At 35.8% G+C, this 25,491-nt stretch overlaps 1 protein-coding gene across 1 annotated transcript in view; it reads left to right on the top strand.

Annotated features, from left to right (window-relative positions):
* LOC149081276 (uncharacterized) overlaps window positions 1-23,981 on the top strand; it is a 66,579-nt gene extending 42,598 nt beyond the window's left edge. Inside the window, exons 9-14 of the mRNA XM_089238111.1 lie at window positions 918-1,271; window positions 1,355-1,466; window positions 11,927-12,049; window positions 12,166-12,267; window positions 15,012-15,094; window positions 18,192-23,981. Of these exons, the coding sequence (XP_089094237.1) occupies window positions 918-1,271; window positions 1,355-1,466; window positions 11,927-12,049; window positions 12,166-12,267; window positions 15,012-15,094; window positions 18,192-18,318 (901 nt within the window). The 3' untranslated portion in view covers window positions 18,319-23,981. The remainder of the gene's footprint in view (window positions 1-917; window positions 1,272-1,354; window positions 1,467-11,926; window positions 12,050-12,165; window positions 12,268-15,011; window positions 15,095-18,191) is intronic.
* The last annotated feature ends 1,510 nt before the right edge of the window (window positions 23,982-25,491 follow it).

The following is a 25,491-nucleotide window of genomic DNA, read 5'->3' as shown; positions in this document are numbered from 1 at the left end:
TCAGTTATAAGAAATTTTGAGTTTGTAGAGAGATAAATATTCATCGATCCTATGGGATGGTCTTAAACCAAATTTTGGTCAGACATACAATAATAAGGCTGCTCTTGGCATATATTGCCGAAAATCTCAATAACATACAGCAGTGTTATTCAAAAATATAGTTTTTTTAAGAGTAATTTCACTCTTCAAAATTTTAAGGGGTATTTTTTTACCAGTGAAAAATAACTCTATTTAAAACGAATTACCTATAATTTGAAAGAATATTTTCACTCCTCAGTTAAATTTGCAGGAGAAAAATTGAATTTCAATCCATGTTGACAAACACTGATAAGATATGAGTACCAGAAGAGATAAAAAAGAAAGGAATGCCTCACGACTACCGCAGGGAGTCTTCCAATGAGGGGTTAGTGCTCCAACCTCTCAATGAGTATAAAAAACAAGCCTCCCGTTCGGAATCGGCAATAAATTGTAGGTCCTGGTCTAATTAGCCCTCGTGTGCAGAAAATGACTGTGGTGCAACAAAAATGATCAAATGATCCATGACATGTATAACACAGGCTTATTAGATGCAAAAAAATTTAGTTACAAGATGTATACAAGTATTAATTTTGACCATGGCACATCAGGTATTCAAAGATCTTGTTGTCTGCTACAACAAATGTCTTGCAATGTCTGTGAAAGAATTAGCAAAAAAATGATAAAAAAAATTGCAGGCACTGCACGTTTTTATCTGAAAATAACTTGCTCATCATGCCTGGCGTAACCTTCAAATTTGTCCATGACCTTTTTGACCACTCTGTATACTGGATAAGAGATTTGAAACCAAGTTAATGCGATTATGACATGATACGTGTATATTATCATGATGTAAGTTTTATCGATGATAATTCCCCTCTCCATTTTCAATTTCATTTTAGACAACAAGAGGCCTTAGCTCTACAGCAGTATATGGAAACACAGCCTCATACACCAAATCCCACTTTTTATCTTTGTCCTGAAGCAGCACCTGGTCTCAGTGCCACAGCGACTGCCACTGCTGGTCCATCTGTGCAGCATCCTACACATATAATGCAGCCACTTTTAGTGCCTACAGCTACTCCCGCCACCAACCCAGTCACTGCTGCCAGTTTGTCTACTATACCTTCTGTGAATGCTGTTCCACCCCATCCCTTGCCCCAAGTCATTCCTAGCCAACCAGTTGCTTGTGCCACTGCTGCTGAGGCAGACCCCATCACGATGCAGGCTGAGGCTCTGGTCTCTGCCAGTACAAGGTGAGTAATTTTAAGTTAATACATGCTCATGACATTTTTTTTCAGTCAACAAATATTAATTTTTTTCCTTTAACGTTTTACAGTGAAGCTAATCATGTTCACCATCACCATATTCATCAGCATCATTACCACCACCCACCTCCTCGATTGCACCACTTTAGTGTGCCATCGGTTATTGGTCTTCCATCTGCACTGGTAAGAAGTAAAATATTTTCCCTTAACATTTATATTTCAGCACTTTAATTTTTTCTATCATGTACAAATTAGCTGTTTTCAATACTATGTTTTTTTTTCCAAGTCTAAAGGCATCAAGATATGAAGTAAATTTAATACATTGCTTCCAGAACTGGGCAAAAGGACTGGGAAAAAGACATAAATGATTCTTAGTGTATTTAGGCTTTATATAAAGGGCTAGGTGTACATCAGTGCTCTATGACGTAAAACATTTGAAAAACATTGATCTTATAAGAAAAGAAAAGAAAGAAAAACAAAGAAAAGAAAGTGCAAATTAACTTACCTTCTTTTCAAGTTGCTGAAGTAAATAGAAAAATGAAAGTGAAACGCATTTTTTGTTGTGAGCATCATTTATATTCATAGAAGATCTCCCATATCACTACTTGGATATATGCCTAAAGTCATACAAACATTATTTGAATTTTTGAATGGGTGAGGAACCTATCAAGTTCATAAAATATATGTGTTACAGTAAATGTGTGTGGTTATTATACATAACGACCAATTATTATTCATAATTGCTGAGCATTTTGGCAAGTTTGATAATTTCCCTAAATTTATCATTTTTACCAGCAATTATACATACCACCCAAGAGAGCGTCGTTGGTAAATTTGATAAACTTCCCTAAACTAATAATTTTTTCCGGTGATTTTGCATAATACCCACTCGTTACACTGTCGGTAAACATGATTAATCATTACTATGTGAGCCATACTATACTCGATAATTCATACATGTATTATGCCATTATATCAAGGTACGATCTTAAAATTTATCATTATATCGGGGCCTGACTATATTTATCACACATACTAAACTCATTTGGAATTTTTTTCATATTTATCAAGTTCATCAATTTCATTAAGGTATTATGCATAATCACTGATGCAAGCGATAAATTTCAAGTATTTATCAACTTAACCAGGTATACGTTCAGTTATTAGCGGTATTTAATTTGTCAGTAAAAGGGATAAATTTATCAAACTTACCAAGACACTTGGTAAATATGCATAATATCTGATTTATCACATTTACTGTAACATATATATATATAAAGAATACCAGGGCCAGAACCAGAAATTTATTTTGCAGGGGAAAAGACTGGTATTTTGGGGAGGAGGAAACCAAAGTGGTGGAACAATAGATTCAACAATGTTGTATATCATTTCTGGCCAAAATATAATTTTTATCCCTTGAAAAATATCATATTGGCTTATTTATTAGCCGAAATATTTCATTCTTACCACATTTTCTATTCTTGGGGTACATTCTGATGGTATATCTATAAATGGTGTAAGATGGTATAATTGGTTTTTTCAAAACATCTCATAAAAGTGGCCTGAATATATATATTTTCACATAAAAAGAAGCTTAGTTACTTAAAGTTATAAACAGTATCGGAATTTTTCATTCTTACCACATTTTCTAACTTTTAGGTTACATTCTGATGCTCTATCTTAAGCAAATTCATGAATGAGGATTGCATAATACATCCAAATATATGGTGGTGGTGTATTATCTCACAGGCTTCTGTTTCTTTTCCTTCACAAAGAAGCAGCTACAGTAGTGACTTCTGTCACGCTAAGGGCAGGTGGTCATATAATTCAAAAAGACACCAGCTGCCCTTAAAGGACAAAGACCAGTATACTAGTAGTTACATTGCTTCACAGACATTTTCATTTTCTTTTCATAAGAAGCAGCACATTTCATACAGTATATCACCACCAGGTTCAATATTCAATAGTTTTTTTTCATACTTTCACTATTACCCCCAATTAATGAAGGTTCTATTGTACAGTAGTAAATTATTTGTGAAAAATACTCAGCTATATATTGAAAGCCTATGCAATAAGGACCACTGGTCAGAATGACTTGAAAATTTGCATGGATACTCCTGAAGCAATAGAATTTTCTTTGGTGAAAGAAAAAAAAAGTACTTTATAAATGTACAAGTAGATGATGCTGTACTTTGCCAGCGACCCCCAAAATACCTTGTGCAACCACAGCATTTCGGCACTTAACAGCATCTGTGTGTGGATAGAAGGGATGGACAAATTCCAGGCACCAGGTTACCACGGTGACTAGAAAATCAGTTTTGGCACCTAAAATTTTATATGCATTTCGTAATGTATCTTCCAATATGGGAATTAGTTATAAAGTCCCAGAAAAGTAAAAGAAACCCCATTAATAGGACTGCTTTTCTTGAAGGAAAAACATGGTTCGCTCATGGGAAATTTGGCTGGCACCTAATTTTTAAAAAAAATTTGTTTAGCCCTGGTGGATAGCACAACTTTTATCAAGATGCATAAAAGTTGTAACACCAGCAAAACAGCTGCTGAAAAGCCATTTTGACACTTACAGGATGACATGACATTTGAACACTACTATAACCCTTAACCCTTGCAACTTTTTGCTTTGGGGATACCACAAAATATGTGCAGTGGTCGGATTGCAAACTTTGTTGAATTGAAAGTACATCCACATCATTACATACTCTGATCTGTTGTTGAAGCATTTTTACGCTTCCACCTCATAGCCAGAACACGGTGGACAACATATTTAAAATTTCTTGTGCAAGTTGTAGTTGCTAGCTTAAATGACTTCATTTTTGTGGTTTCGGTAAATTATCAAATGGTGAGATGTAAATTAAGTTAACATTTCACCCTGCCTGGCTATTGTTTCCATTCTGTGAGCCTATTTCCCATGTGTTGGATGAGTACAGCATCTTCTACATGGTTCGTACGGTCCTTGAAAACCTTAAAAAGTCCTTGAAAAACAAAAGTTCATTTTCAAGGCCTTGAAAGTCCTTGAAAATCCATAAGAGTCCTTGAAAAAGAAAATTTTTTAAAGAATTCTGTGAAAGTCCTTGAAAAATTTGTGTTCTCCGAAATAGTTTTTGCCACTTTTTTTTACTCCATAAGTGACGTACTTAAAAAAGTGCAAAGCACAGGGAAAAAGCCTTAGCAGCCAATAACCCTGGATGATTGGATTTAAAGCGCATTTTTTCCCATTATTCTTAAGCCTGGTTTTCGTAGGAGCAGGTTTTCTGTGCCGCTTGCAAAGTGAATCGCCCAGCGTGACACGCCGTCCACTCACCAATAATAAGAAAACAAGTTTGACTGTTTTCCTATACTCTGTTCGCTCTAACTTGGGTCCTGATGTAAATAAACCGCTGTACCAATTTTTGATATCACTCCCTATCTTCTTTATCTCTATTGGTTGTAATTTCACCCGCTTCTTCATTACGTGTTCCGAACACGTGCGTTTTTCCCCAAACGTGAGATTGTAAATTTGTTACGAACAATTTTCCTGGAAAATTTTTTTTCACTGCTTTCCAAATTTTGTTGAAATAAAAACTGTTGATAACACTAATTAAAATAGAAAGAGGTATATATCTCCAAAAAAAAAAAATTCGATAAGGTATTCTGTCGTTATCATGGCACACTCCTCAAGAGTTGGGATGACAGGGCTCCAGTCTGGACATTGCCTGCAACAATTCTTGTAATTTTTTTATTTTTTTACGCTAAAAGTTTACTATATAAAGGGCTGTTGTAAGGTTGGTCTGAGGGCCCGCCGCGGCAGGATGTGGGGCCATGGTCGTTACAAAAGCTTGTGAGAGTTGTTTATTATTTTATGGCAGATAGAAAAAAAAATCCTCATTATTTATTATTACTTTTTTTCTTCAGAATTTTGCGATTTTATTTCTGAGCTAATTTACGCCGTATGATTTTCCTGGGCCGGATATGCTACCAATTGTAACGCGAAACAAATTATGAACAACTTACCGTTGTGTTGCCGCTTTTTACTTTTCTTGCGGGTCTGTATAATTAAATATTTCATAATAACCCACAGGCTGTAGCAGTTCCAATTTGACGAGAGAGTCATCCACATTATTTTGTTTCTTTACTTCATGTTGATATCCTGCTTTTTTGTCAAGACAATTTCGGTTTTTTATCGGTCCGTAGATTGCGAGCCATGACCCCAACATCCAGCAGCAGGAGTCCCTGGACTGGGATCTCTAATGGGCCCCCAGGCCAAGCTTTCTCACGGGATCTATAGTGTCTGCCATAATGAGACTAACTGAATCAAAAATGAGCATTACTCTTTCGAACCAGATTTTCAAAACTTCACCTTCATATCTTCGTGATAATCCTCAGACTTTTTCGGCTTGCCGCCTTCGACGAAAAAATATTACTTCCTTCCAACAAGCTGCTCAAGCAGAAGTGTGAATTCTTTTGAAATGCATATATTCACCACGAACAATAAGTGATCCCGCACCCGTATCCAGTGTACGTCAAAGCATGTGGGTGAGAAAAAAATCTTGTTAGAAGCAACTTTGTTTATGGGAGTCCAGAGCAGCTGCAAAGATATGAATTTTCAAATGGCTCTGCGCCGAACAAGATAGACACACATGTATCATTTATGTCATCAAATGATAAAGAAGAAAGCTCTTTTTCTTGCAAGACCCCTTGAAGAAGCGTATACAAGTGTATATCAAATCTGTTTGCGAATAGGAGTAATAATAATAAAATGAAGCTTCCGTTTAAAAAGGGGATGGTAATGTTTGAGTGAGAAAGGCGTATCCTGTCAACACCCACCCTGAAGACATAGCAGCAAAAACGCTTTGACCGATCTTTAAAAAATATTTTTTCCCGTCTTCCAGATAACTTTGAAATAATATGGAATAAATACTTTAAAAAAATAAAAATTATGAGGTATTTTATGGTATCAGGAGCAAATGACAAATAACTATATTTTTGGCGGTGTTGCACAGAAAGAAAAGGTGAAATTTTCTTCAACCAATCATTTCGGGCATCGCACACATGCTTTTATTTACATCAGGATCCAAGTTAGAACGAACAGAGGTTAGAGAGCGCAACAAGCCTCACAGCGGTGTTTTACGTCAAGCGTGATTGGCCGACTGCTTCTGGAAGAGTCAAATGCGTTGTGCGCCACTCATTTTACCAATCTTCTCTTCATTCTTGTTTTCTTTCACTTCCCTTCATCGAGCTCGATGCTTCCCTTTAAACCGGGGCATGCAGATGACAGAGTAGCTGATGCCAGGGCTGTGAGCTGATGCGCCACGGTAGGAATATACAAATGCGTAGTGTGATTATGTAACACGTTTCTGTCGACACGAAATGATCTAGTTTGGTTCATGCGCCGCCAAAAACCTATGTTGGAATGTTTTTTCCCTTTTTATTCTCTGTGCACGTGGAACCGCTCGGCCTGACGCAATATGTAAATCGCCGGCAGTGTGCTCTCACCCTCACGGGAGCTCTGCTTTATACTGTAGGCTGATTTTTTTCCGTGTGTATGTCGGGATTGTTTTTTTTCTCCCTGAGATTGCTGGTTGTTATTTGTCGGCCGTTTTATTTATTTATTTTTTTTTATGATCGTAAATGATCTTGTTTTTTTTCCTTGCAACTTTTATGGAATAAAAGCTAGAGTTCAAAGTGAACCTCCGATCATTGTTTTTTTTCTTCGGCTCTGTCGGCACGCTCTGACCCCCAACAACCAATACCTCCTTCTAGAGTAGAAGGACTTCTACTCTAGAAGGTATTGCAACAACCCACTTCTAGGAAAACCTGGCTTTATGGTAGCATGTATCCTGTGATCGTATGTAGATGTATTTGGAGTCGTTGGAAGTCATTAAACTTTTGTACTAGGTATTTTTTCTGGAGGACTTGAGAAATCAATATCTTAGAAAAAAAAGTTTCATAATTTTTGCTGAAATAATTTCAGCCTTTCAGGCCGTAAGTGAGCGAAGCTTCCTCTGATTACTGTCAACCATAGGCGGAGATTGACCTGGAAGTCTGGGGGGGGGCACAATGATGATGATGTCAATTCACATATGCATATATACATTATATCAGTCAACTTCACCTTTCACGCCGCCCCCCCCCCCCGTATCTCCGCCCATGCTGTCAACAAGATATTTATTTAGGAGTGATGTGAAGCGCTTGTACAAGGTTCTTTAAAGAAAGAAAACAAAAAATGAGTAACAAGTGTGTGTACTTTTAATTACTTGTGGCTGAAAAATCCCTTCTATCAAGATTGGTTGCTGAGTGTGCCAGACAAAAATGCCGCCAAATGCAAGCTGTGCTTCAATGGGTGAAAGCTTGAGCTTATATTACTGGAGGGAGTATGATGCAGGGCCATAACTAGGATTTTTGTATTGTCTTGTCGCCCCCATCAATTCGGAATTCGATATTTTTATAATGGTGTTCACCTAAAAATTGCCACCCGGGGCAGTTGCCCCCCCCCTCCCCCGCACCCTCTAGTACTGGTACTGGTATGATGTTAGTAGTCTACATCATTCCTTGGAAGATCACGTGACGCGTTGAATGGCGGCGTATCTCCGTTATTTTCTAATGTCATCCATAGTAGTTTGAAGTAGTTTAAAACAATAAATGAAAGAAATAATTTCAGTATTGATGATATGATTTCAAAATTAATGAGAGATAATTCCGAAATTAATGAAAGAGATAATTCCAGAACTAATGAAAGATAATTCCAAAATTAATGAGATTGTTCCAGAATTAATGAAAGACAATGTCAGCATTGATAAAAGAGATAATTCCAAAATTAATGAAGTAATTCCAGAATTAATAAAGAAATAATTCCAGAATTCAAGAATTACAGAAGACTGGATGTTGTGAAGATATTTATTACTTGAGATGTTAATTTTTTTAAGGAAGGAAAAAACTCATCTCTGCCTCTACCGGGAGTCGAAATTCCAGAATTAATGAAATAATTTTAGAATCAATAAAAGAATTCAGCATTAATGAAAGAATTTCAGCATTAGCGAAAGAAAGAATTTCAGCATTAGCGAAAGAAAGAATTTCAGCATTAGCGAAAGAAAGAATTTCAGCATTAGCAAAAGAAAGAATTTCAGCATTAATGAAAGAAACAAATCCAGAATTGATGAAAGCAATTATTCCAAAAGTAATGAAAGGAATTTTTTTCAGCATTAACAAAATAAATAAATTCAGAATTAATGAAAGAAATAGTTTAATCTTTTTCTATCTTTAGAAGAGTTCTTTTTTTTAGTCTTTAAAAGAAACGAGACTAAACTACGTTTCAATGAGGAAATTGACAGGCACGAACTGTGTTATTCAATGTGTCATATGTTTTGTATGATATATATGTGTATGTGGCCTCCTTTATTCATTATGGATGATGTGAAATAAAGTAGGTAGAAATGTAATCTCTGAAAGTTTAATCAAAATTAAATATGCGGCTATTCATGTGAAAAATATGCGTTTGTAAAAAGAAGGACTTGAATTTTTAAGTTTTACCTTGAAAAGTGCTTGAATAGTCCTTGAATTTTTTTTGTTGGAAAAGTACGAACCATGTTCTATTTTACATTTTAATATATTTTTTCCCATTCGCCATACAAAATTATATTGCTTCAAGAATATTCATTCAGAGGTCATTCTGACCAGTGGTTGTTATTTTACAGTGTTTTGAAATTGGAACATTAGTTATCAGAGATGCCATTGACGCGCTATAACCCGGAATTTCGAAAAAGGATGCATAAAAATTTTGTTCAAGCATCCTTTAGGACGAATTCTTTCCTAGTTCTAAGAAGAAAAAGTGAGAGAAAAACTTTTTCTTCTCACCATGTATCATGATTGTGCGACCTTGAAAAAGTGGTTTTACTACTTTGTATACTGTATTGATATACATGCGGGTTGTTGAAGAAGGGATATCTAGTTGCTTCCCTTAATGAGGGTCCTTGTAATTGTCAAATTTTTTGGAGTTTTTATTCCCCTGCGGATTTTCTTCCTTCCGGTTACATACCAGAAATTACGTTACTTTTGTGGCTATCTGCCAGCATTCAAAGACAGCGTCTATACAGCATAAATTAGCCGTGTTTCTACAATGTTGCAAATGCACACTTTTTTTAAATAATAAAGGATTGGAACGCCTGTTCAAACTGTGAAACTTTCCCGATATGGTGAAAAAAAAAAATCAGTAAAACCCCCCTCTACTTTGAATATCCACAGTTTTGTCATCTTGCTGCTATGTGGTAGTCATCCTTTTGCATCACGGGTGTGTATGCAAAATCTGCTTTTGGAGGGGCACAAGGATCTAATTCTTCACAGAAAGTTTGGGTCACTCAAAAACAATTTTTAATTAACAGAATTTTAATTCTCTACAAAAATATTTTTAATTTTTGATCTTCGGAGGGTGGGGGAAAGGGAATAAGCCCCCTTATATCCCACCTCCAAATTTCTCTTTTGGTGAAAATCCAGGTTTGGAACCTATGATTGCGCAATGGTAATCAGCTAAAAATTTGATTTTCTAAGGTTTCCAAATTTTCAGTTGGCTATTCCTTTGAAAAAACCTTCTGGTTGCTGCTGTGATCACACAGACCTACAACACGAATATGTATACATTAAACTTCAAATGCATGCATTACCAGTTTGGAGGGTAGATGCAGGGCCGCAACTGGGAGGGTGGGGCGACAGGCGGGTCTAGCGTTCTGGGCTCTGAGCTAGAGGAGGCACCAAAAATTCACCCTTTATAACCACTTCTTCTACATTACATGGGTGTGCCAAAATGTGTGCTTGCCCTATTTGAGAAAGTATCTAGTTGCAGCGCTAGATAGATGGCACCACCTACTGAACACAAAACACATAAGATGCTGGGTACACACATAAGCACACTGTTAAGTTTTTCCAAAACAAAACTGACATAACTCCCATATTCAGGTGTGAAAATATGTGGCAGTTAAATTACGACAGATCAGAGTGGTGGACCATCAGGGAGAGAAAAAATCATTTTACCAGGAAAACTAAAGTATGAATAGGGAATCAGAAGAGATAAGTGTCTGAGATCGAGAATCGATTTGCTTTAAATTTGATCAGAAGATATTGAAAGTGCTAAGATTTTTTTAACGAAATGTAAAATCAAGCAGAAGGGAATTTGTAGATTGTTATTTATTAGTAAATATATAAATGTGTGCCTCCAACTATTAATTAAAGTGGATCCTGCTTATAACGTTTTTCAAAAAACGGTCATAAAAAACATAAATAGGAAAACACTTCAAATGGGAAATCTTAATGAGAATTACTTATTGTTAGGACCACAAAAATAAGTTGTACTAAGTGGAAAAACGTTCTAAATGGGAGAACCGTTACAAGCGGGATCAACTGTGTATTTGTTTTAGATTTATTACATGTGCGAAATTCCATACATTAAATTCTCAGTTCTAATGAGCTTCTTTGCAAGCTTTTCCTATTAGTAGACAATTAAAGTAAATGAACCTGTTTTTTTTGGATAGAACATGTTTTTAGACATGAATTATACTGGATTGACAGGTACCTTCTTCTCCTACCCAAAACATGATCCACTGCTCAGTCTCAACGAAGAAATATAAGCAGGTGATCAAAGTCCTGGGGCATGCTGGAAGAAAAATCAGAGATACCAGTGAACTATGGGGGGGGGGGCATAATTTTTTTCAAGATAAATTTTTTTTGAGAGAGATCCACTTTCACTCAGAAAGGACCCAGATTTTTCGAATAACTTGCATCCCGGGACCCAGGTAAATTAGAGTACAGCAGCATCTCTGGTTGTAATCACCTTGTATATCATAAATCATTGCTAATTAATCTAGAGAATTTTCAAACCCAAAATAATTCTTTGAGTTAAGCTACAAAATAATTAAATTGCAAAAGTTGGTTTTTATTGAAATGTATGAAATATTTATAGATTAATTAATATGGTAATAGTGTTAATTACATTATTAACTATTTTATTTTAATTTGTTATCAGAAGTTTGAATGATTTTCCAGAACTTTTGTTGTTTTTAATGTGAATGCTATTAAAACCAAAAACTGGTTTAAACCCGGTTTTTTTGGTTTTTTTATCAACTGTGGTCATTTCTCACATTTTGGGAAGGGGGCTGGCTACCCTCTTCTCGCCATTGCCCCTATATATATATACACACAAGCCCCATTCACATGTGCGAGATTGGGGTCGCTTTGGTGGTAATTACCGGCATGACAACTTTTTTCCCCTCGTAGGGAAGAAAAAGGTGGGAAAGAAGCTCATCTCAAAAAAGCCCATCTTTCTTGGGGTGGATTGGAGGTCGACGCCGACCTTTTCTCCCATAATTCTTTGCGCTGCGGAAACTGCTATAGGCTCCTTCGTCAACCATCTTGAATCAATCACTTCCATTCAACCTACGTAACCAGTGACGACTTCCGAAAAGAAGAGGGGGGATTACCGGCATAAACTTAACGTCATGTGAACGGTTTGTAGCGAAAATCCCTGTTACCGCGAACTTCCGGGATGTTTTATTGTACATGTGAACGGGGCTACAGTGGTAAATGTAGTTCTTATGGTATGGGTACTTGTACATATAATTGTATTGCAAAAAAAAAACAAATTCTCTTGCGTTTGTTATTAGTCCGTAGGTATCAGGCCGCCCGAAGTTTTCAGTATCCAGCCTGTTACAGATATTCCTCCGACAGCGCCAATGTTCCACCATTATATCCCAATTATGCCTCGTCACATAAATAGCAGATTTGAGGTGAGATTAATGATTTTTCTATGGATATCACCTATAAATGTTAAAGAATTCATTGGTTTTTGAATTTGTCATAAATTATTAGAACTCATTTATTTTATGTTTTCTTCACTTCACAGGATTATTATACAAGGTTCTTCAGTGATCGCCGCATGGCTGTAAATAGAGGTGCCACTCAAGCAACAATAGAAAGGAACACATTGCCACACAAATACAAGAAGGTACACAACTTTACTTATTGTGTTATTTGCAGGGCTCTCACTCGTCCTACTTTTTCTATATTTTGGTAGAATGTCCTACTTTACTTTTTCTACCTTTTTGGTAAAATGTCCTACTTTTTCTGTTTTGGTAAAATGTCCTACTTTTGTCTTACTTTCTCAGTTTTGTCTTACTTTTCTACCAAATCCTATCAAAAAAAATTCATATAATTGATTCTAATAGAGGAGGGAGCATTGATATATTGCCAAATAATACAAATGTTGTAGATTGTAATTAATGATTCTGCCAAAGCAGATATTGTATCATTTTTAAGGTTATTTATGGGGAAGTGTATGTTGACCATTTGGTGGTTCATTAATTTTTTGTTTGCTTAGTTTGAGCGTTCAAAAAGTGGAGTAGTCATCTCTAGGCTTTGGCAACGATTCCAAGATAACGGAAATGTCAGTAGACGTTACAGTACAGGTCGCCCCAGAGTTACAATTCTGAATGAAGGCCGATATTTGGCAGTAACTGCCAAAAGAAGCAGACGGAGCACAGCATCCGACTTGTCTCGTCAGCTATCTGCAGCCACGGGTACCACAGTTTCAAGGCAAACCGTGTACAGACGTTTGGGAGATATTGGTCTATATGCTCGCAGGCCTGTCAGATGTGTTCCGCTGACGGCAACTCACTGTCGGCAGCGATTAGCCTGGAGTAGAGAACATGCAATGTGGACATCATCACAGTGGGCTTGTGTGATGTGTTCCGACGAGTCCAGGTTTAGCTTGCAGTCTGATTCACGTGGGACTTTCATATGGAAAATGCCAGGTACCCGTTACCACCAAGACAACATCATTGAACGACACCGTTATGGTGGTGCAGCATTGCTCGTTTGTGGTGGAATTATACTGGGTTCCAGAACAGATCTGCATGTTCAAACCGGAACCATGAAAGCCCAAATTTATCGGGACATCATTCTGGAACAACATGTACATTTGTTTAGGGGTGCCATGGGCGCAGAATTTGTGTTTATGGATGACAACGCCCGTCCTCACAGAGCAAACATTGTAAACGAATGCCTTGAATCTGAGGATATAACCCGTATGGAATGGACAGCATTCTCACCTGACTTGAATCCGATAGAGCATGTGTGGGACATGCTTGGCCGATGAGTTGCAGCCCGTCAACCACCTCCTACATGTGTACTGGAACTTCGGAGAATATCGATCTGATCTTCCCCAAGATCAGATCGATAATTTGATACTCAGCATGCCTAGGCATTGTACGGACTGTATTTCATCACATGGGAGACATACAATGTATTAACCATCATACCAACCATGTAATAGCAAGTTTTTGTAAAGGAGGTATTTTTTACAATTGCTCCAGGGAGCAAAAATCATAGTTTTTATGAATGGTATCATACATGCACCATCGTTTTTGTTCTTTATCTTTTGTTTAATAAATGGGCTTTATGAATAAGTAACGTTTGTTTTGTTTCTGAACCTTTATTTGCCGGAGCTGGCATTATCCTCAATTTATGGACATGAGTGTATATATATGGTGGCCCCCGTCCTACTTTTCAGCCCTACTTTTTCCTACATTTTCTAATTTTTCGAGTGGGAGCCCTGCATTTGTGTTCTTAATATATTTTATGCATACTTTCTGTGTGATTTCAGCATCAATGTTTTTTTATTGGGTTTTATTCCTTGACTCTTCTTTCTTGTTTGAAAGATGAGAATGTAACTTGCCTAGTTAGCTATTAAATTTAGAATGTGAATAATTAGACAAAAATTTCCGAGTTCAATACTATCAGAATTAATCACATTGAACATTTAAAGACCCGACATACTCTGCTTCATATCTACGAGAGATATCAAAGATCTCTCGAAGGGTGGGTGCATTCGGAAATTTTATGAAATCATAAAAGAAACTTGTTCCCATTTGACTAAGTGAACAAAGAAATAAAATTGATCTAATAAGGGAAGGTTGGCACCTCTGTTAACGACATAAATTTTTGAATTTGGAAAATGTTTTTTACAGGGGTTAAAAGGGTCTTCTATGCATATCTTTTGATGTAATTTTCAGTATTTTTATTTTTTTGAAAACCGTATTGATTTCCGGCCAAATAATCTTGAATTTCTGCGTGAAAAAATTTGGCATTTGCTAAAGTGGCACCTGATATTTAATACTGCTTTCTCTGTTAATGTCCATCACTTCGTCAATGCAAATCATCGTAGAACAATACGCAATAGTCAGTCTAAATTCTCAATAACAGATCTGTCAGATATAGAAATTAAATATTCACCTTGGATCACTGTTTTGCACTCACAGTCATCTGATATGTACACATTATCTATTAGAATCATCACTTGTTAAAAACTGTCAATCTTGTTATTGTTAGTCTTGTTTACTGTTCACCCAGAATTGACAATATGGCTGTAGTATCCATTGGTAGTATCCATAGTATTGCTGGTCATGGTTTTGGCCTGGTTCTATTCTGCCATGTCCAATTTGGTGCATTAGTGTCTTTGTTTGTTGTCTTTCCACATCTAATGCATCATCAAGGACATAAAAAGTTCTGTTTATTTGTGTCCTAGTCTGTACGGGACTGTGATCTAGTTTGTTGTATAAAATGATCCAAGTCTTAACAGATCTTCCAGTAGGATTAATCACAAAATACCAAGGTTTCTTTTGTTGTACGTTTCTTATTTTGTGTTTTCTGTGCGAATATTATAAATTGGGCTATTTTTTGTTTCACTTCCAGGTACAGCGTTGTGCAGATAGTGAGGATAACCTTGAAAAATGTACCATATGTCTCAGCGAGTTTGAAGATAATGAAGACGTGAGGTTAGAAATTTGATACATCCGTTTTTTTCATTATTTTTGTGTGTTTTAACTTCCAAAACAGAATATGCTGAAATCTGCGCTGTATGTCGCAGAGCTATTATGGGGATTTTTACTGCATAACATTTCCAGCCAGACAATGGCTTGTTGCAGAACAGGGGTGCAAGAGCTGTGCCAAACTGTGCTGAAACGGTCTCTTGCTACATGGTGCGCCAAGGTGTCAAATCATTGCGCATTTGCACCAATTCTTGTTTGTGTTTCATGGAAGTACTGCTAATGCACTGAATTTACTCGGAATTTTGGAAGAAGAAGAATGAAAATTTTGGTCACGGGACGCTTTCTTTTTGAGACAAGGAAAAAGATACGGATGGGGAAACTTCAATTTTTTTTACTTCCCACCATCTACCACAATCGCGTTATCTCGTGACCTTGTAGTAGGTCATAAGTAGTTCTACCACGTTGAAGTACAAAGTCCTGTACTGTTATTGTTACAACCTGTGGGCTATGAAAGTCCCTGAATGAATATGCCAAATTTTCCGATTTTGGAGAGCTTTTTTCCCTCCTGTGGGTTATACACTCTGAAAATAACTTATTTCGTGGCTATCAACCTGCATTCAAAGACAGCATATCTACAGTGTAAATTCGCCTTGTTTCCCACAAGATTGCAAACACGGCTTTGCAAAGAATCGAAAAGGGGATTGGTTTGCTTGTTTCAAGTATCAAAATTTTTCTGAGAACGTTGGGGAAAAAACAGGATCTGTAAAAATTCCAGCTAAAATATCCATATTTTTGTCACCTAGCCACTATGCCGTCACGTGGTTATCATCAGCGGTTGCCAATCATGACAATTTCACATCACGAAAATCTGGATTTGGCAAACACATACACAGGGGTGGCTCGAGAAAAAAAATCTCTACCTATGCTGAACCTATTTCTGGCGCTGCTGACCACGTTTTATTTGGTCGACAAAACCTTTTTCACCCTTTCAACTCCATTTTTCACCTTTCCTAGAGCGAATAGATAGATAGATAGATATTGGGAAGGCATATTCAAACTTTGTAACCTTGAAAGCAGCCCAAAGTTCAAAATTTTGCCAGTTTTGGTGAAGCTTTTTTTTATCTTCAACACATGGTCACGCAGACAGTGAAAGAGAGTTCAGTGTTAACAAAAGTCTGTTTGAACAGTGAAAAATCTGTCCATCCAATGCTTTAATGGTGTAAGACACATAAAATTTTATGTTCAGGGTCATGAAAAATTTGAAAAAAATGTTCATTGAGATGTTGAACTTCTGAAAGTGACTCGTGATTCGTATAGAAAATATTGTAACAGACTTCAGGCTGAGAAACAGCAGAAAAAAACTATTTTTAATCTACTAACATGCTATTATGTTGAGAAATTGTTTAAGTAAATAAGGTATTATTTTCTTGCTTTTTGCATTTCGCTTTTAAATGTAATAATTTCTTTAAATTCTGTGAAAAGCTAACTTTTTTTCACGGAAACCCTTATTATATTCTGCACACACTTTTTTGCTATATCAGGATGAATAAGATTTTGGTGTTTGAGCTGCAGAAATTCTTGTTGCCTAGGTTTTCAGTATGTATGGTGCTTAATTTGAAAAGATTCTATATATCTATATATATAAAATTGATTTTCTGTCTGTGTGTGTGTGTGTCTGTCTGTCTGTTCTCTATACAAATCTACAATTTTAGATCGATCGTCGCCAAATTTTGCATATATACCAAATGGGATCCGACTTAAACAATATGCTACTTTAAAATTTCGTCAGAGCAAGGCAAATGCCCCAAATGGCCAAAAAACCGTAGGGCAACAATGGTTTTTGGGCCTCAACAATCACTTTCCGAACGTTTACTTTGGTTACCGTGGTTCCCTAGCAATACGTTTAAGACGTGTATATGCCTTTATAATGGTTTACCTCATTTTCAATACTCCCAGTAATGAGGTTATTTTGAATGACGTCATAATCATCAGCATCACTTTGTGGGCCAGGAAAAGGATGATCCCCATAGAAATCAGTGTTAAAATTGCCGATTTTAATGTAGAAATGCGGAAATTTGGTGGGGTTTTCTGTCACATCAATAATTTTAAAAGTTGTATTAAATACTGGATTTTTGAAATATTGAGTTCGCTTAGAGATATACGAATCCCAGGAAATTAAATATGAAGTAATTAGCCGGACCTACTTTTGAGTTGGACACTCATGCAATAACATTGATTTCAACTTTTTATTTACAACTTCTCAAGCATGAAAATTAATGTCTCCGTATTGTCTTTTAATATTCAACTGCATAAATTTATGTGGGTTAGGATATTTTAAAATTAATTATGGGCCCGTAAAAAGTACATCGAAAAAATTCCACAGCTTTAATTAAGCATTTTTGCAGCAGAAGTTCAAGGGGGGGGGGATCGAAATACCTAGCACCGTTTAAAAAAGAAAAAATATATATTTATTTTTACGTTTCTTTAAATCTAGATTTGTTTCTTTCATGAGTTGCGCAGGAAGTCGCCATATTGGTGAACTTAGACACGGTTTGCATGTCCCTCAAAGAAAGAGGGAGATATCACGTGATCCTCCAAAAAAAGCCTCATTGAAGAAAACCCGGGCAACGCCGGGTATCATAGCTAGTATATAATAATTTTTATCCATCATTTCAGTAATGCATGTTTTAGTAGTGTCAGATAAGATACTTCAGAAAAAATTTAAATGGACTTTAATTTGTGAAGGAAATTTATTTAGAATTATTTGTTCCAACCATTTTTTGACAAAACTTTTGGCATTTCACAGAAAAATTACTCCTAATTTTGCAGATATAGTTAGTTTTTAGTTCTGCTCCATTTTCAAAATTTCTGCTTCAAAAATGAAAGTTTGCTGCTCCAAAATGGATGAGGGGCACTTGTACCCCTGGCAGAACAATGCAAAACATTCTGCTTTGGGGATTTTAACTGCCAGAGATGCATTGGAAATTTATCGGATTGGATTATTTGTAAGAGTTAGGTAATCTTAATCTTTTCCAAAACTTTTTAACAACAGTGAGAAAATACAGATGTCATTAAAATAATTTTCTTCTCTTTTTTTCCATAGACGGCTACCATGCATGCATTTATTTCACATAGAGTGTGTTGACCAGTGGCTAACAACAAACAAACGATGCCCGATCTGCAGGGTTGACATTGAGGAGCATCTGAAGGACTTCACTGTGACCTCATGATGCCAGGGAACTTTAATTTTTAACACATTCATAGTGCCCTTACGAGGATTATTGTGGTGGAAAATGCCATGTTCTATTCCTTTTCGATGATTAGTTTGGTGCGTGGCTTTTTGTTTTCCTCTCTCTCTTTTTGTATGTTTTATATATACACACGTGTATTTATAAGGAATGATGGCCACAACAGCAATTGATGTTGATCGCTCTTAACTTTTTTACCTTCCCCATTTTTTGCCCCCCCCTCAGAATTTTACTTTATTGATCCTAGTGAAATCGAAATGTAGAAAATATCTGGACCCTGCTGTCGTAATGTAATCTAATACCTTCTTATTCCCTTCTCCCTTTAAGTATGTGTAAAATAATTTTCCAATTACTTGTACACACAAATCGAAATTTGGAGATTTTGAAAAATGATAGAGAGTTTGGTTTTAAATACGAATTACATTTTATTTTTTTCGTTCATGACCGTTGTTGTAAAATATGAAATCTTGATGTGGTCGTTAACTATGCTAAGGTCAAACGTTTGATATTTCCCTCCGCATTTTGCATGATCTGGTGAAACGAAGGATGAGGGTGTTTCGTTGTTTGCTACGCCTCATTCTATATTTGTACAAAGATTATTTCCACCATGAATGTATACATAGAATAGAAACGGGTAATGTAATGGTGAAAGGTCCTCGAAGTGATAATATACAGTGCATTTTGCATCCATTCACCAAAGCAACGTTGTTCAACACTCTCAAATATTGGTATTTGGTAACTTAAATAGGTCAGATGTGTCTACAAATTAAACTTCCATTATCCTTTAGCCTTTTTTTTCTTTGATTCTCACTAGCGAGAAAGTGTATCTGCGTGTTTTTGATCTAACACTGAATCACTTTCTGGTATATAGTGAGATAATCAGTTGTGTCTCTGCTTGCTAAAAAGGGTTTTCATTTTAATTCCTCTATTATTGCACTTGGTATAAGTATCACGTGGGCATATGTGCCGTAGTGTGGAATAAAAAAAAATGCTTATTGTGTATTCTACAAACAAATATTTGTTAAAAAAATTATTGCTTAATGCTCACAATCAGTTCTCAATAGTTGAAATTCAATTTAGTTAGTTGATACATAATTGCTGTACACTAAAACTGTTATTTTTTTTAGAAAATAGCGTAGTCTTGGATTCTTTTTGTTTCTCGTGTAAACACAAAATAGACGACGATATAAAAATTCTTGAATAACATTTCCTGTCAATTGAATATCTCTGATCGACCCTATCCATTTACAAGATATCTTCTCACGAATCACTAACATGTTCTTGAGCCACAAGTAGAAAAACTATATTAACATTTTGAGCTTTTCTTTTCGAATGGAGGAGACTGTTCTTGTGGATTGTGACTTTTTCACTGTAGGCTACAAATGGAATGAATGCAGTTGAAGTATTTTGTCAATCGTCATTCATTTTGGAAGAAAAGAAAAAGAGTTATTGGTTATGTCCGGCATTCGTGTGGGAAACAAATTCCCCATTAAATTATTGGTGGTTTTACGGTTATCCATGGAGAGGGATCTTTGTTACGAGTGATGATTTTTTCAGCTCTTATTGTTGTAGCTTATATTAATTTCCTATTCTGCGAACATCCTTGCATGTAAATAGAATTCCGTAGTTTTATATCCTTTGAGTATGTTTCAATTAAATACAATTCATTTTCAAATCCCAACATATCAGTGTATTATATGGCAGCGAATAGCTAAAATGAACACTAATTAGATCCATCACTCATCCATCGCCTTTTTTTTTTCTACCGATCTCCTCATAGTAGGTTTCTCATGCTGATAAAAGAATAATATTCTTTCCAATATCATGTTCTTTTTCCTATATATCTATATTAAAAAAAATGATAAATTTTTGGTCAAATGATAGAAGGTTAATCGATCTGTAAAATTGATAATCATGTTACTATTAAGATTAATGTTCGTGTTTGATGCTTTTGTTTTCAAAATTAGAAAAAATTCTTTTTGTTTGTATTTTATCTGTGTTTCTATTGCTCCGCTTGTTTCATTTTACTCTTGTAAAATTTTCTCAGAACTTGTCCTAGAGAACTTCAAAAGTTATCCAAAGAAGAAAAGACAATTTTGTTATTTTTTCCCCCTTCTCCAAAGTGTGCATTTGGTAGTTCTCGGAATGCTTTAATCAGTGTTTCTCAAAGTTATGTGTTGTGCGGCTCCTAGAGGGTCGTCCATATTTGTTAGGGGTATCACGGCGTGCACCTGTTCAGTGCTACGAAGTATACTTTTCTAGAATCTTCTTGGGAGCTCAGTATAAATGATGACCGTACAAGGGAGCCGCGGGTCGAAAAAGTTTGAGAACTACCAGCTTTTAAATGGATGTTACATCATTCTTCAACTTTGGATTTTTGTAATGGATTTATTTCGCGTGTCTTTATTCAAACAAAAGTGCAACAAACAAGTTTAGCTGCTGGAACCATAGCTGAAAAGAATCTTCCTTCCCCTTTTCAATGAAATCGGTGTGAAGTTTTGTGAAAGAAGGGAACATTTATCTTCTAAGAATCTATTTTAGCAAGCAGTGTAATCATGTTAATCGTTCTCCTATCGATTAATTGTTATTATGTCGAATGCTACTGATATATTTATTGAAGGTTGTTTTACTCACATGAGGATTTTATTTTCAAACTCATAGAAGCGAAAAGAATTTTCGTTTGGTGAAAATAGTGTATATTTTAGAGCACCAAACTGTACTTTTATTAATTTCTCATTTAATGCATCATCGTACCATTTTTTCCTTCTCGTCAATCTCTGGTGCTTTACTTATAAAGGATATTGAGAATTTTTAAATCTTATATATGTGTGTATTATATGTGATGAAAACAAAAGGAAATTGCGATTGCAATTGTTCGTGTAAATTGTCAACAAAACCTGTCCAGAGCTCTTCGAATACAATTTTGTTCCTTTTAAAATTTCAATCTCCAGACTTGTGTTTACGTACTTTGAACATTACTATCATCTCTAGATGTGCGTGTGAGTGAGTGTTTTCTGATTTGTATTCAATTACAGGCTATATGAAAATGTACATGTAACACTATCTATAATGATTTTCCTCTCTTTATCTCTCGGGCTTCCTGTTGCATGGTTTGTTGTGTGCGCGCTCTCGATTTTCATTTTTTTTATTGCAGCAAAGCGCGGTCGGGTGAGTGCGTGGCTTGTTTTTTTAAGAAAAATCTCTGCTCGGGTCCTTTTCAGGTTTCTCGCATTCTGTTTTTATTTTTATGATGCATGTCATCGGCATGTGTGCTGCAAGTTTTTACATCTGCAGCGTGTAGAAGCAATACGGTATATTTAGAGAAAGAGTAATTTCTTTGCCTCTGGTCGCAGAGTTGGCCTCAAATAATCTGCACGAACGCAACATTTTAGTGCCTCCATTTGCAGTAAATTATACATACGTCTATGTATATATATATACACACACACATATGTATATGTATGTATGTCTTTGCTCACTTCCTTTTTTCGGAACCTATTGCCTTAAAAACTCGAGCCTCAAAGACTTTTTAGTCTTTTTTTGCAAATTTTATGAATAAAAGCTGAGCTTCGTATTTTTTTTCTGTCTATCGAGTGTCTATCGCTTTTCTTTTTAAAAATGGTTGTTTGCATATTAGTGTGGTTTTTCTTCCATTATTAAAGCTAGAAATCAAAGTGTGCACTCACACATGTAGTGGTGTAGTGTTTTGTACCAGGGATGTCAAACTTGGTTGGACTCTTGGCCATATCTTCAAAATCATTAAAACTAATTATTAAAAAAAACTGTTTAATTTTAGTCAAAGGAGAGGTAAAAGAGCATCTATGTGTCTTCGTCTCCAGCTGTGGAGGACATCTATCTTCAGAAGTGAGTCTAGTATTACCGATTGCTGACGAGGAGCCATTCTTATCAACTTTTCCAGATTCACATACATCAGAGTTGCCAACTGCTATGTTGTCTGTAGTTTCTACAGACAGTTGCAATAAACTACAGAGCTATGGGAGACACTGTCAATACTACGGAAATCAGTTTATAAAAAAGGGTCTTTTTGAGTTTCTTGCGGTGTTTTACTTATTTTTATTATTTCAAAATTCTGTCTCAATCCTTACCATAATGATGGATTCGTATATGCATGTGAGAGAGTCCGAGAGAAGACAAACTCTGAGCACATCTTGTTTTGTCTGTGCGCAGAAGGCAATCTGTAAAGCCGCGTCTAAACCCGCTGCTCTACTCAATTCCCAAATGCCTGAAGTTGGGAACCACGAAAAACCCAAATTCAGTTGATGTCAGAAAGAAATAGCAGACAGAAATTGAAGCAGAAGTATGGAAAGGGGGGGGGGGAAAGACCCCCATGCTTTAAAATGTAAGGAGGCAAAGCAAAAATGAATGGTTCTTACATTAAAACAAAAAAAAAACGTTATGGAACTATGAAGTTTCACCGCGGGGGGGGGGGGGGGTTCAGAGATGCTTTGGTTGGGCATGGCATGGCTGGAAAAAGGTTGGGAATCACTGCTTTATAGAGAAAATCCAATTCACACATAAAACTTGCAACTGCGTGAAGAATATTTGTTATTATCTGATCTTTCCCTTAAAAGTGGATACTCAAGTCATCCGAATGTCCTGCTTATTCATTCAATTTCATAATTTTTCACTATAAATTCTTTGTACATTTTGATGCAAAAATTATGTTTTTTGTTTTAAATTTTGAACAAAAAAGTGGATCTAGTTGGATGATCGACCGGCCACCAGTTTGACACTCCTGCTCCATACACTCGTATTGATTATTCAATGTATCTTTTTATTTGTTTGCATTGCCTTATTGCCTTAAAGCTCTTATTTTTTTAATGATCCTGGAGATTAATATTTTTATTGTTTTTTTTTTCGTCTTTCGAATAATAATCTACATTAGGTTCTTTGTTGTCGCGAGTTTGACTTTTTGAGAAATAAAATAGCGTCTTTTTACGATCTCTTTACATCATTATATATGTACGTGTGAGAACTGCACATTTTTTTTTATCATTTCAATGTGTGCAAAGTTTAAGCATGAGTAACAGTCAATTTATAGCAGTGTGATTGTTAATGGATTCTTCTAGTTGTATTTAAAATAATAATAAATATTTGGAGCGTCTAATTTTAAAGACAGTGCAGTGCATTTTTTTCCTTTTCGATTTGTGTGTGCTCTTATAGAAAAACGACGGGGGAAAAAATAACTGCAGCATTGAGTATGAAATTGTGCTTGATTTATTTATTAGCGAAGAAGTTTATGTTACAGTTGTTAGCTTTTTATTTATATATGTTCGATGTGTTTTTGCCCCTCTTTGATTTCGGTTAGTGACTATCGCTTAAGGTCTTTATGAAACTGTTTTCTCCTTCAATTCAAATTGTAGCGGGAATATTTGCTTCTTCGTATATTTGCATATTGCACTCCGACTTCCAGAGTGACACAATACGAAATGGTAATTTACTTTTGATGGTGTCAGAAGCATGAAAATATGATACTGTTTTAACGTTATTATGGTATGATAATATTGTATACAGGGTGTATAAGAAAGTCTTTTTGACCTGAAATAACTTGTGGGAAAGCTTTCTCTGTTCGCAAGTTATTTCAGGTTAAAGGAGTTTTACATGTAATGTATTGGGCGGGGGGGGGGGGGGCAGGCTACATATACAGGTGTGATTCATATAGAGCCGGCCCCCAAAATGAGGTTACATGCATCTCTCAATTATGAAATTATTAGTGAACTCATTGGGCCGGTTCTATAAGAATCTTTCCTTTGTTATAATATTTAAATAATATTTCCTATGTATGTTACAGATAATGACATAATTCTAATGTACAGGGTGATTCTAAATTCATGGGACAAAGGTTGAAGTGATATAAGACTCCTAAACAAGCATTCTCGGTCATGGAATGTTAAGTCGAATTATGTAATAGCAAAGGCAGTAGGGTTTTTTTTTATGAGAGTGTACAACAGCACTTCACCAAAAGCGAATACCATATTTTTCTGGTGGATTTGCTGCGCTATAAGTGCAATTAACCATGTGAGGATACAGGGCAGTGTTTCTCAAAGTGTTCCTCGTGGCTTCTATGCGCATCGCTCCCAGCTGAAAATATTGATGTGGGTGCCTATATGTATGCTCTGAAGTGGTTCATAGCACACATTTTTTATAAGGGAAAATGCCTGCTAAAGTATTCTGGGGTAACCACAGATGAACCATGACTATGGGAAAAGGAGCTGCGAGTTACAAAAGTTTGAGAACCACTGATGCAGGGGGCTGTAATGTGATAGGCTTACTTATGGTGCAGCTTGGGTAATGTGAATTTTACCAGAAGTTATGTGTCATTGTTTGGCGCAGCATAATCTTAATGGTTCTTGCACCAATAAAAAACAAACTCCAAGGTCATTTGAATGCGCATATTCACTCTCGAATGGTTGACAGCACATATCATAGCAAATCTGTTGAAAAAATATATTATATTTGTTTTTGGTGAAGTGCTGTTGTGCACTTTCGGAAAACACTCTCTACCGCCTTTACTATTGTGATTCGGCTGCACATTTTCTGATCAAAAATGCAAGTTTAGGTGTTTTATATCACCTCTTAAAGTTTGCCCCATGAATTTAGAATCGCCCTGTATACACATATATTGGATAAATAATATTCATATCAATAGCTAACTACCATTTTGATACGCGTGACTTTGAAAGCCAATGTGCGTTTTGGCTCTTTTCATTGACATTCAAAATAAATTATGTTGTTACACAATTTTGTTTTAAATTAGCTGAATTATTATCATCTTCATTTTATTATTGCATGGAATGAGGCATTTAGAAAGTTCGTTCTTTTAGGTGTGAATTTATTGGAAATTTCAAATTTTTTTCTAAATGTTTAACAGCCTCTATTTCTTAATTTCTCTGTGAAAATTCGATATGTTTCACTTAAGGCATGTGGAAAATTGTTAGATGTTAAAGTATTGGCACAATTTGTTGTATTTTGAAGAAGCGGTGAAGCAGTGTACTGGATTATAGTGATCAAATAACATAACTAAATAAACATAAGTATAATAACATAAACATAATTAAATAACATTTATTATAATAAAATAGAATTAAATGAAGTCAGACGAGAAGCAGGAAGACGGTGTCCGGGAAATACAAA

This window comes from Pholcus phalangioides, unplaced genomic scaffold (genome assembly GCF_987345545.1).
Source record: "Pholcus phalangioides strain wild (caught in Gottingen) unplaced genomic scaffold, Ppha-v1.0 ptg000010l_1, whole genome shotgun sequence".
Lineage (NCBI taxonomy): Eukaryota > Metazoa > Arthropoda > Arachnida > Araneae > Pholcidae > Pholcus > Pholcus phalangioides.
The sequence above is the reverse complement of the archived record's forward strand: the minus strand, read 5'-3'. Positions and strand labels throughout refer to the sequence as shown.